At 36.6% G+C, this 12497-nt stretch overlaps 2 protein-coding genes across 4 annotated transcripts; one reads left to right on the forward strand and one right to left on the reverse strand.

Annotated features, from left to right (window-relative positions):
• The first annotated feature begins 6 nt into the window (after nt 1-6).
• Nucleotides 7-8122, forward strand: LOC132052596 (uncharacterized). Of its 3 annotated transcripts, XM_059444208.1 has the most exons (11): nt 19-157; nt 415-493; nt 1089-1166; nt 1390-1495; nt 2361-2499; nt 3589-3697; nt 3802-3938; nt 5218-5354; nt 6444-6550; nt 6765-6892; nt 7656-8122. In XM_059444208.1, the coding sequence occupies exons 3-11, from the start codon at nt 1119-1121 to the stop codon at nt 7720-7722; spliced, it is 978 nt and encodes a 325-aa protein (XP_059300191.1). In that variant the 5' UTR covers nt 19-157; nt 415-493; nt 1089-1118; the 3' UTR covers nt 7723-8122. The 3 variants fall into 3 exon arrangements, 2 of the variants coding, with proteins under 2 accessions (XP_059300190.1, XP_059300191.1); XR_009414008.1 differs by having other exon boundaries at nt 7-493; nt 6431-6550; XM_059444207.1 differs by having other exon boundaries at nt 13-493.
• Nucleotides 8123-9038: 916 nt separating this feature from the next.
• On the reverse strand, nt 9039-12190 carry LOC132052603 (probable carbohydrate esterase At4g34215). Its single transcript, XM_059444214.1, has 3 exons — nt 11764-12190; nt 10002-10682; nt 9039-9381 (listed from the first exon to the last, which is right to left on the reverse strand). Exons 2-3 carry the CDS (start codon nt 10536-10538, stop codon nt 9160-9162), a joined length of 759 nt encoding a protein of 252 aa, XP_059300197.1. The 5' UTR covers nt 10539-10682; nt 11764-12190; the 3' UTR covers nt 9039-9159.
• Between the last annotated feature and the right edge of the window lie 307 nt (nt 12191-12497).

Genomic DNA, 12497 nt, shown 5'->3' on the forward strand with positions numbered 1-12497 from the left:
CCTCAGTATCAGCTTTCTTCTTGTTCTTCTTCAACATACTTTCTTCTTCATCTTCTTTGCGTCTTTCTTGATCATCAATGAAAATAAAGGGCTTTTCTTCAACAATTACAGTTTAATAGTTTATTCCCGATAAATCTGCTCAATTTCATAGAGTCAGGTGTAAATGCGATCATTTTATAAAGTTCAAAAAGGCAAAATTGAGTAAGAAGGAGAAATTTAGACTAATTTTATAATGATAAAAATATATTTTATTCCAACTATTATCGAATGACATATTTATTCCATTCTACATATTTTATTCCAACTTTTTGGCTTTCAAAAAGTTTGACCAAACAAGCAATGTTCATATTTACTTCCTAGCCACCAAAGATTTAGAAATGACATTTTAATCCTCGAGTGTTCTTCTCTAAGTAGGAAAGGCCTAAAGCTATTCCGCCACACAATTGCAACCACTCCCATATTCCGCCGTCGTGGTTGGTTGCCGCCATCGAAGGTCAGTAAAAACTGTTGACTTTTCTGGTCAATCTTTTTTAGAGATAAGAGACTCAATTGTATTATTTAATTTCCTCGTATTTTACCGGCAATATACTGTAAGATATGAAGCTACACATTGTGTCCGTTGATAATTAGAGAGCATCCGGATTTTATTTGACTGCTGATAATTTTTTCAAATTTGTGTTCTTTACTGTCCATATACAGTAAGATGCAAAGCTGTAAATAGATTGTGTCCTTACAAGCTAGATACTCCCTCCGTTTCAATTTGTTTGTCTGGTTATGACTTGACACAGTGTTTAATAAAGTAAAAAGACTTTTGAATCTTTTGGTCTTAAATTGAAGATACATAGAATGTACCTGTGGTCTTAAACATGCCACGTGGAAAGTTGGATTAAAGAGTTGCCAAAGAGACATTCCTTTTTAAATGGGCTAAAAAGTAAAGTAAGACAAACAAATTGAAACAGAGTGAGTATGAAATATGGCCATTACAGGAATTGTGTACAATATGTTACTTTAGAAGCATAAGAGATTTACGTAACCTGCAACTCTTTGTTCAATATACTCAATTTGGTCGGTATTTGCTATTTTCTCAGGCATTATACTAACTTATCCGCCTCATCAGAATGATGGATTACAGAAACAAGCTAGTCTTGGCTCCAATGGTCCGAGTCGTAAGTATTTTCAACTGAAATTGAATTAGAGCAGTATTATTTTGGTACTTCATGTTCCCATTGCTAGATGTGTGTTTCTCTTACTGAAACTCGTTTCTAGCTTTCGAGGAGTTATTAACTTCACCAGGAAGCATAGTTAAGACTGCTTTTTGAATGTGTGTACTTTATAGTATATGATGTTTTTAGATGCTTATGGATTTTACGGTTCATTACTTTTTGTCAGGGTACATTGCCGTTTAGGATGCTTGCTGCCCAATATGGTGCGGACATAACCTATGGAGAGGAGATTATTGATCATAAGATCATCAAATGTGAGCGGCGAGTTAATGGTAATGTCTTATTCATCTTTTTTAGCGTCTCCTGTTTAAATTCTCCTTTAACCTTAAGCTTGTTGTATACATTGAATATAATGTAATATGTAGAGATGTATACTACTGTGAAAGGATAAAACAAACACTTTCTAGAAATAGCAAAGCCAGCATGACCAGTCTTGTCTTTATTCAAGATCCTTTATTTGATGAGTATAATGTATATGTCAATTTGAGAACTTCTATATTCAATGGATTATCAGGAAGTTAATGTTTTTATGTAATGAAAAAAGGATGAGGAGACTAAATTTCCTTGTGTTATGGCTCTCTCTATTAGTTGAAGATATTTGATGCTGAGAAGTTTTACCTGGATGTGTGGCTTAAATGGAATATTCTAGAAATGATTGAACATTTACTGATGATAGTTATATCAAAACTTCAAAAGTTAAAACTGAATGTTTTAGTGTGGGTGCTGATTACCCCTCGAATACCTACCACAGATTTGTAATTTATTATCTAGGCTATGTACATTGAAATAGTATAGATGTCTTTCCAAGTGGGAATGATTTATTCAAAGTCATTACTCTGCAAAGGCTTTATGGATTGCTGTTTTTAAGGACAGGTAGTATATTATTATCTTAGCACTATGCTTTATGCCTTGCTGTTTTACTTTATACTTTTATTTTTAGGTATTATGAGCATGGATGAATAGGATTCATAATCACTTATTTTCCAAGGGGACAAAGAAATGAAAAGATAAAGTATCTTAGTGAAGCCTTTCTTTGAATGCAGGTTACCTAGATAATATGAGATGGCAAAAGAAAAAATGTTGCCAAACTCGGTTCATCTAAAATATTTCTCATGAGTTTTACCCCTTATTCCTTAGATGTCTTAGGGACTACTGACATAGTGGAGAAGGGAACTGACAATGTTGTTTTCAGAACGTGCCCCGAGGAAAGAAATCGAGTTGTATTTCAGATGGGCACTTCTGATGCCGTGAGGGCTCTCAAAGCTGCTGAAATTGTGTATGTTGCTTTCAGTTCTTGTTTCTTTGTTCTCCTATTATAATCTTTGTACTTTCAACCCTTCTGCTTACCCCCCCCCCCCCCCCCGCGCACCCCTCTCTCTCTCACACACACACGCACACAAAATCTAATAATCACATGGTCATACACACATCCAGTCTTATAAACAGCCAGACTGGATTGGATGCCTATGATGAAATTACACTTTTGTTTCCACTTATTTTATTTTCAATATGCGTCTTCTGGTATTTTTGGTGATATTTCTTTTTAAGCAATGTGATGCAGTATGTAGAATATCTATCTTGGTTATGTAAGAACTCATAGAATTGAGTTTATGAGCAGCCAAGCAGTTTCTCTTGCGAAATCAGATTTCCGTCCAAAGGAACCACACACAACTCCTCCCCCCCCCCCCCCCCTCCCCCCCCCCTCCGAATAAGTCATATTATTATCGCTCTGAGTATAGATGGCACCTGCACAAGTCTTCTTGTGCCATGAAACTTTTCTCGATAACAAAAGATCTAACTGGTAGAAAAGTATGTCTCCTGTCCCAGGTAGGGAGAGATGAGGGGTGAATTTATGTCCCTCATTTCCAAACTGTACATCAAGGTTAGAAGTGGTGTTGTTGGATTTCTTTTACTAATTTTCTTGAGGAACTGTCATATCTTTTTCTGCATTGAAAGTCTAGATTTTTGAGTCTAACATGTTGTTAGCAGTATTTACAATCAACCTTTCTGACATTATATGGATGATGGATATAGCTGATGTTCGTCTAAAGTAACAAGCTTGTCTGAGTTAAATTTATTAATGTTGAACTGCAACAAGCTGCAGTGATATGAATTTGCTTCTTTAACAATTTTCTTTTTATTGAATACATATCGTAAAATTCCATGAATTGCATTCTTTTCAAGGTTCATGATCTACTTTCTTAAGATAGTGAAGAAACTTCAAAGCACATGCTTGAGTTTCTTTTGCTTTTTTTAGGTCTTTGCTTCTGACTTAGTCATGAAAGCTTAAACCAGCAATTATGCTCGACTTCAATAGGAAGTTACTGCATCTGTTCAAAATATTTGATGGGCTGTCGCTTATCAGGTGTAAAGATGTAGCAGCAGTGGACGTAAACATGGGATGCCCCAGGTCATTCTCCGTTAGCGGAGGCATGGGTGCTGCACTGTTGAGCAAACCAGAGCTCATCCATGATGTACGCATTTATTCTTGTTCCTTCACCCTAGTAGTAGAATTTCCTTCTAATACAGCATAGGATTGCATGTCCTGTTCTTGATGTTTCCTTTCTTCTGAACTCAGATTTTGACAACATTACGGCGGAACTTAGACGTACCAGTAACGTGCAAAATTAGATTATTAAAATCTCCGCAGGATACAGTGGAATTGGCGCGACGTATTGAGAGGACTGGTGTCTCTGCCCTTGCTGTCCATGGAAGGTAGGTGATCTCTGTATATCTTCTTCTCATGCTCTTTATAAACTCAACCTTGTGCGCTGTCAATAATCAACCATTTGAATATTCAGATTGCCTTCTTTAGGGGTGGGGGTGGGGTGGGCGGTCTAGTTAATTCATATAGTTTTTGGAATCTTTTTGCCAATATGAGGTGGGGTTGTTGTAGAATCAATGAGTCCACCTTAGAAGTGGGGCAGGAACTTTTTAGTCTGCTTCTTGGTTATATTGGAAAGTATTGTCTGTTCAGTACGTTTTTGCTAGTTTCCCCGACCTCTCTCTCCTTTCACTTTTGTGTTTTTAATGATGTTGAAGTTTCATTCTGAACACGCCAATTCATGAATTAGTAAGCACATCTCCGGAAAACAGGATTGTTTTAGGTTCTGATCTTCCTTTCATTTTTTGGTGGATGGGTGGGTGGGTTAACAACAACATACCCAGTGTAATCCCACAAGTGGGTTCTAGGGAGGGTAGGATGTACACAAACCTTACCTCTACCTTTGCGGGGTAGAGAGCCTGTTTCCGAATAGACCCTCAGCTCAAAGGAGACGTAGTCAATGTAGGGTTGCACGAAAAATAAGACCGCAAAATATCAAGATACAGGACAAATGGAGTAACACATAGTAATACACACATAAATGATCTATGCGATACCAAAATAATACTAATAAGAAAAGGAGAAGAGGAGATGAACTAGCCCCCCACCTCTCTTACACACAGTGCGACAAAACTCAACTACCCACTAACCTTCTATCCTAGGTTGATGGACATGATTGCCTTTTCCATGAATTATGACTGTTGGCGGGGTCCAGGGAAGGGCCGGACCACACGGGTCTATTGTACGCAGCGTTACCTAGAAATGCAAGGTAAGGCTGCGTAAAATAGACCCTGTGGTCCGGCCCTTCCCCGGACACCGCGCATAGCGGGAGCTTGGTGCACCAGGCTGCCCTTTTCATGGCTGTGCTGTCGTTATATGTAGTCAATGCTAAAAGATTTAAAATACACAAATTGAACATGCTATATTTGGAAACTATGTCAGAAATGATTTATGAGGGTGCAATTTGACAGTTCTCTCGGCAGCTACTCTGACTGTGTCTCTGTTTCCACGGAATATTGTTAGCGCTCATTTGTGATTTTTTGTTTGGGATAAGGAGTCATATTGATTGCTTGTTTGAGATTTCTTCTATTAGGAGCTTTAACTTGAGGTCAAGTGATATTGATATTTCCTCTGACTAGAAATGTGACATGCTTGTTGATTGAACTATAGGAAAGTTGCAGACAGGCCAAGAGATCCTGCAAAGTGGAATGAGATTGCGGATGTTGCTGCCGCTCTCTCTATTCCAGTTATAGCAAATGGTGATGTTTTTGAATATGAGGATTTTCAACGCATTAGAGATGCAACAGGTGTGCTTAAACTTCTTATAATTGCCCTTTGTTCTTGTATTGTTCTCTGATGAATCGGTTTGCACTTTGTGGGTGAAGTTTTATATATTTTAGATAATGATCTGGATGTTTTAGCACAACTATTTTGTCACAAGATAAATGTATCTGTGTTGTCCCTATATGGGTATATATGTTTGATTTTCATCAAATGTCCATAGGTTTTAGGAAACAGGATCAAATAGCTTACATATCTTCTAATGTGTTTAGTTGTGCGTTGTGCTTAGACACTTGATGGTTCTTTCTCGTAAAAGATGTATATAGACATTCTATATGCAGGAATGTTCCCTTCAATCAATGAGTTAACTACTTCCATGAAAAAATGTAGAAAAAAGCTTGAATTCTTGAATTCTGTAGAGAACTGTGGATGCATTTGACAAGTTTAGGGGTTCAACATGAAGGATAGATGCTATATATGTTCATTTCTTATCCAGCTTTTACAAGTACATTGTAAGAACTTGGAGGAGGGAAACTGTGTTGAGTTTACATGTGGTCCAACATCCAGTGATCATCAAATGGAAGCTTTGTTTCTTTCCTTATTGTTTCTTCCTTGTGTTTCCTTCTCCCTAAAGAAAGACAAACACATTAATGCACTAAACGTGGAGTTTTAGCACAGCACTGCAACAGCTGTAGAGCCGTGATGCGAAGTTGTTGATTGTTGACTTGCTTGCACTCTGTCTTATAGAATTCCTCTAACTGCCTAGCAAAATCATTGTAGATGCTTGTAGTTCAGGCCCATTAACTCTTCTAATTGATGATGCTCGGATCCTCCAAAAAAGGGCCTCACCCGTGTCAGACATGGGGTGAGGTGATATATTTGGAGGATCCGAGCAACATCGCCTCCAATTTGAAAGTTATATTCAGAGATTTGCTATTGCCCCAGAAAGGAAAATTATTCTTTGTTTCCTTTTGACGCATCAAATAAATGAACAATCTGTATGTGAAAAGAATCATTCACACTAAGTTGATGATTGTCTTTCTATCTGCTGGTATGAATATCTACATGGTTGTTTCTGCTTATGTTTTTCAACATTTAACAGCTATATTGTATAGGTGCTTCATCTGTGATGGTTGCAAGAGGAGCCATTTGGAATGCCTCTATATTCTCTTCCGAGGGAAAAATACCACGGGAAGATGTCAAAAGAGAGTATGTGAGAAAGGTATTCGGTCTGTGAAACCAGACGTGAATCAATCTCTTATTACATGTTAAAATTAGACTCTGAATTAAGTGGCCACTTTGTCCATCCAGCGTATAAATGGAATAGACTAAAATATATTCAGCATTTGCTTGAAATTGAAGATGATGAAGTCATTGGCTTCCTATATGTGTTTCTCTCCAACTATAAGTAACAGGTTTGGGTGCTTTGGTTGCAGAGTATATTGTGGGATAACGATATCAAAAGTACAAAGCACACCCTGAAGGAAATGATAATGCAATATTCTTCCCTTGGGCTCCCGGAGGGGCTGGCAGTAATTAAATCAGATACCTTGGCAGATATAGCGTAAGTTTTCTTGTCTGCTGCTCTTACTTCCACCCGTAATTCCATGTGATCAAATTTAGTTGCTGTTCAGTTAGTTTCCAAATTAAGTTGTTCGTGTTCTGATTCCTAAAATGCGTAGTTTGGATGTTGTACCTTCACCCTCACCCCTTCCTTTGTTTTCTACATAATTACGTAGTCTGCGCATTTTAAAAGTTGCTCAAAGTTTTCTGACTCAATAAAAATGAGGATTTAACTTGTGAGGTTCATCCTTGTACCATTGTTCACTATGAGATTTGTCCAACATTGGAATTTGGACAGGGTTCTTATGTCCATAACCTTTACTAGTATTATTTCCCATTGGTAAAACTCTTCACATATAAGCTGTTAATTAGTCAAGTGACAATGATTGGACTAATTAGTTCTGAAATATGTTATGTTGTGACCCTTGCTGTTGTGGTTAGTGCTATATTCAATAGGAGGTAACGAGAACAGGGAGAGGAGAGGGTTATTTCTCTCATTTGGCGAAAAAAGAGTTACTTCTTGAAAGTAGTGATACCTTTTTCAACCCTTTGTAAGTGGTCTTGAGGGTTATCTGATTTACATGTTCATTTGCTTCCAAGGCACTGGCGCTGACATAAACTCATGTCACTATACCTAGATCCTATTACTTCTGATGTATGATCTAATTTATGGAGTCCTCCTCAAACATATTTTCCCTTCCTCTGGGTGGTCTTCTGTTGGGCACCTAATATTTTACTGACTGCATATTTAATTTATCTTTCAGGAAACTTTACGGTGAAGAAGAATACTATGAATATGTCTTAGAAAGCCGGAGGAAGCAGATAACATAAGATAAATAGTTTCACCCTCACTAAGCGGAGAAGTCAATACACTAAGATGTCGATGAAACTAGATGACCATTTATAATTTATAAAGCTAGTGGGGGTGTTTGAAGCAAGAGATAGAGGTGGACTTTGCACATGAGGTTGTTAATGAGTTGAAGAATCACATAAGTTCTGACTTCTTTCCGAGCTATGTGACTCTATACCCGAATGATATCTCTTGTTTGAGTTTAAAGTAACATTCCGACACCCCTGAAGAATTCCCTTAACTGCGAAAGTTCAAACAGTATTCATTGTAGGCTTTACACTAAATTGAACTAGTATAGTTTACTTGCATAAAACGACGCTATAGCTATGTATGTTTTGGTTGTAAAAGAGGCACCATTGATTCATTGAAGTCTTTGCTTGATTCCCTTCGTTTTGCAGACATTATTTGCAAATTTAAGAGATTTATGGGTGACGACTGAAATCATGTACAACTAAACAATTTTTTACTAGTATAATTCTTCGAATTTGTGATTTTGTTTTTGCTAAGACTATTTGCATATCAATAAAACAAATCGACGAAAAGCGGAAGAATTTCATACAAATTCTTTTAAAGGTGTTACATGAATAGAAAGAACCATGCCTAGGCAGAGCTTTAGTGTTATCTATACTTAGAAAAATAAGTGTAAAGCGAAACTTTTGCTTTCCTGGCTTTGCTCTATTCTTCCAACACAATGAGGCGTACCAAAATAATTCTCTGTTCTATTCAATTTTTTTTTTTTTGACAGTAAAGTATTTACCCTTAATACGTAATCACTTTGTCTAAGCCTAACATATCTACTCAACACTTTGATAGTATATTTTTTTGTTTACCATCAGAAATTCAAAATTCACTACCTTGATTAATCTGAATTTGTACGGGTAAAGCCCACAAAGGAGGTAAAACGCTTATCTCCCAGGAAGTTCTGCATTTCTGGTGTTCGAATTGATGACTTTTGGTGGAGGGATCAAAACCGTCCCACCACACCCGTTAGCGGCAGTATTATTTTGTTCATTTTTTTAAGATTGATATGACTACTCTCTTTCTTAAGAATCTCCAGCAAGACAGAGGTGTCCAACTCAAAGTCCAAGCCATATGCACCCCCCCCCCCCCCCCCCCCCCAAAAAAAGAAAGGAGTTGCTAATTTTGGACTTCTTTCTCCTTGGTATATACTCGACTAAGTTAAGAAAATACAAAAAGAGGTTTTCAGAAAATTTTACTGCATTAATATAATAGCGTTTGTTTTGCGACTGATATATAACCGTTATTTAAAAGTAAAGACATGAAGAGACACAGAAAATGAGTCAACTTACTTCAAAATAATATACTTCATTTTAGTTATATGAGCACTCTCGTTATGTTCATAAGCCAGGATTATTATATATCTTTCAAGCTTACACACACAGAGTATAGCAAATTTCTCAAGATGAAGCAACACAAGGTTCTTGTGGCGCAAAATGGGTAAGGTATGCATCAGCCAACATTTGGCCTAATTTAACTTGAGCCTCTGTGGTTAAATGGAGATTATCTTCCTTAAGCTGTAATCCCATGGCGTCAACACATACAACTTTTGGAAGATCAATCGCCTTTTGCGCTTCTCGAATCTTTTCAATATACTTCTCATCTCCTGATGCAATTGCAACCTGTAGAACAATGCAATGCAGTTAGAGAACATGTTATAATGTTCCAACTACTTTGGTCCATGAAATTTTAACATCAGCTAGCTATATGATAGAGAGATAGAAACAGAATTAGATATCGGATCTATCAACATTCCATACAAGGAAACGACCAAAATTTGTTCCAAATTCCTAACTACAATTGCTGCAATCCTTGAAAAGTTACATGCATCAGGCTGATTTGAATTGGCCTCGCGATTTCACATAACGCTTTTTATTCCTTTCTAAACTAGCCAGTTACTATGTAAACTAATAAATTGAATAAATGCAGAGAGAGCATCTTTTTAAGCACAAAATAGAGAACGCTTAGCTTTACTTTCTAGTATTCGACGTTTAGTGTTGAGAACCAGGAGCGGAGCCAAAGTATAGTTTGCTGGTTCGGCCGAACCAAGTAACTTTGGTTCAATATTTGTTTTAAGAAATTCATTAAACATGTACAAATTAATAATTTAAAACTCAGTAACATAAAAGGACTAGAATGCAGAACCGATAAGCTTCAAATCCTGAGTCCGACTGTATAGTAATAAGGTTACTTATTTCAAACAGACACCATTTAGGTTTGAAGCAAAATAATACTAGCTAACCTGAATAATTGGCAGAGATGGCAAATGCAAATCAGCACGAACATTATGTATTAACTTCTCCATATTAGCCTTATAGGTCTCAGCACAATGCTGAGATAATGTATCACTCTCTCCTTGATACCAAAGCAACGCCTTGATTTCTCCACCATGATGCATGGCTGCTCTAGCTCTCTTGACCATATTCACATACAAATGCTCCCCATGGGCCCACTCCTTTATCGCGGTTCCTCCTACAGCACATGGCACTAACCCAATAGCTTCCACACGGTCCTTGATCGCGTTTGCAAATGACATTCCAGGTCCAACACCACAGGTCTTTTTGGAATCAATGTCATGGTGGAGTGGCTCACGTGCCACCTCCCAGTGGAGGTGTGCACTGAGACGGAAGATTCTAGAAGCATCAGGAGAGCACTCGTTTGGTACAACGCCGTCCCAGTGATGCTTTTCTACTCCACCGCGACCAGCCATGTTACTCTGCCCCGATAGAATGAACACATTTTTGAGGGAATTAGCTTCATTTTCCAAGGTTGAGGCCATAGCTCACAGTTCAAGATGCTGAATCAGTGCTGTGATTGAAAGTGGTTGTCGCTAACCAAAGACACTGATGGTGAAAAACTTAGAATCCCTCAAATTTGGACTATCTATCTGTCAATAATTCTTCTTAATTCAACACCTCTGCTGCTGTTATACAGAAAAATCATTTATCAGAAAACTAAAACCGATGGGAAGCGTATTGAATATCACTCTTACTTATCAGGAGACTGATGATACACATATATTTACAAGGGAAAGACAAGAAAATTGAAAAGGATACATCATACATTCAATCAAAAGGAATAAACAATCCAAATGCTTATAGCAGAAACTGTGTTTGGCAACCAATGACAACTACGCATAAGGCCCAAACAAATTCGGCAAGCTATATATATGAATCCTCACTGATACTCCATTTAAACTCGATGCTGATTAATCCAATCAATAATCATATAAATGCTGATTAATCCAATCATATATTCATCCTTTCAAAGACCAATTAAATCTTAAATGTACCCTTCAGTAAAATCCTTTTCCCCTTCCTAAATTGATCTCTTGCATTTCATATTCAAAATTACACATAAATTGTTCGTTTTGTAAAACAAAACCTATAGAATATCACATACATCGAAAGTAATACAACTTGCAACATCAAAAGAATACTTGAAAAGCTTAATTAAAAAAAAACATAAAGAAGCCAAAAGTCCAAAAGTCGCATTCCTTTTTTATTTATTTATGAAACTCTGTAGGTAAAATATTAATATTAATACAGTCAAACCTCTCTATAACAACATTTCACTATAACGACCAAGTTTTTTTTGGGACCGACGTTCATATTATGTGATATTATATGTTCTCTACAACAACATCTTGTATAGCAACAAAAAAATATCCGGACAAACGACATCATTATAGAAAGGTTTTAGATTAAATTCACTAAAGCATCCAAATACATCTAACAGGTCTATTAAGCAGCTCCTAAATGACATCTCTCCCGATGAATTGGTATATTATTACCTTAAATGTTACCGAAAGACACCCTCTTTTCTAATTAAAATCAACTTAGCCCACTTAAATACACGAAATTAATGAGATCAAAACAATTAGATAATCCCCTTAAGACAAATATGAGTGAAATTATAATCTACTAATGCTAATCTAAGGGTAATTTTAAGTTAGGAATGAACAAAATAGGCAAAGCAAATCGGTAAGGGGTAAGAAAAATTACCAGAGACTTGGGTTTAAGCAAAATATCCAAGTAAATTGCACAAAGAAATTGATTCCAATTAAAGAATATGAGAATTGCGGAGAAGGTGGACAATAACGACGCCGTAAAGGTCAATCTAAAGGGTCGTTTGGTTGATTAATAATGCTTAAATTTTACGCGGGGATTATTTTTCTGTTAGATATTTAATTTGTGCGCTCTCTCTCTCAATTTTTTTAATCCTAAACATTGAATAAGTGAAATTTTAGTTGGGTTGTCAAAGTTAATGCAATCATCTACGATGGCCCGCAGATATTGAAGCAAGAAGACTTGCATCTCTACCTACAACACGAACAAAAGCTTTTCTTCTGAAAATTTTGATTGAAACTTAATGACAATAATTTCCACTTTAGTGAGCTAAATTAGTTGCATTTGGAAAGAGGAAAATGAAAGGGATATTGGTATCTATATACAACCTCAAGTATTTATTGGCATATATTTAGGGGATATTGACATAAATATTTACTAGCATATCTTTAGCCAGGGATTAGGTTTCCCAACTGAAGCTAAAAATGTTGGTATTTTATAGCAAAGTCCAATTGTAATCCAATATTTACTAAGAAGGTAAATATTCTTTCCTTATTTCATGCTCAATAATATGTATGATGTATCTAGTAGTAACACTCTTAACATAAACACAATATACTCCTAAAATAGTCGACGAAATTTTGTGTTTCCTTTATTGAACAATTTAACTT

This window comes from Lycium ferocissimum, chromosome 4, assembly GCF_029784015.1.
Source record: "Lycium ferocissimum isolate CSIRO_LF1 chromosome 4, AGI_CSIRO_Lferr_CH_V1, whole genome shotgun sequence".
Classification (NCBI taxonomy): Eukaryota; Viridiplantae; Streptophyta; class Magnoliopsida; order Solanales; family Solanaceae; genus Lycium; species Lycium ferocissimum.

What these genes read in the sequence shown, in the direction of transcription:
- LOC132052596 (XM_059444207.1), top strand. Translation starts at nt 1,119, where the DNA reads ATGATGGATTACAGAAACAAGCTAGTCTTGGCTCCAATGGTCCGAGTC. An exon ending in ACGCATTAGAGATGCAACAG is followed by an intron (nt 5,355 to 6,443) that starts GTGTGCTTAAAC and finishes TATATTGTATAG; the next exon opens with GTGCTTCATCTGTGATGGTT. An exon ending in GATACCTTGGCAGATATAGC is followed by an intron (nt 6,893 to 7,655) that starts GTAAGTTTTCTT and finishes TTTATCTTTCAG; the next exon opens with GAAACTTTACGGTGAAGAAG.
- LOC132052603 (XM_059444214.1), bottom strand. Translation starts at nt 10,538, where the DNA reads ATGGCCTCAACCTTGGAAAATGAAGCTAATTCCCTCAAAAATGTGTTC. An exon ending in CATCTCTGCCAATTATTCAG is followed by an intron (nt 9,382 to 10,001) that starts GTTAGCTAGTAT and finishes ATTGTTCTACAG; the next exon opens with GTTGCAATTGCATCAGGAGA.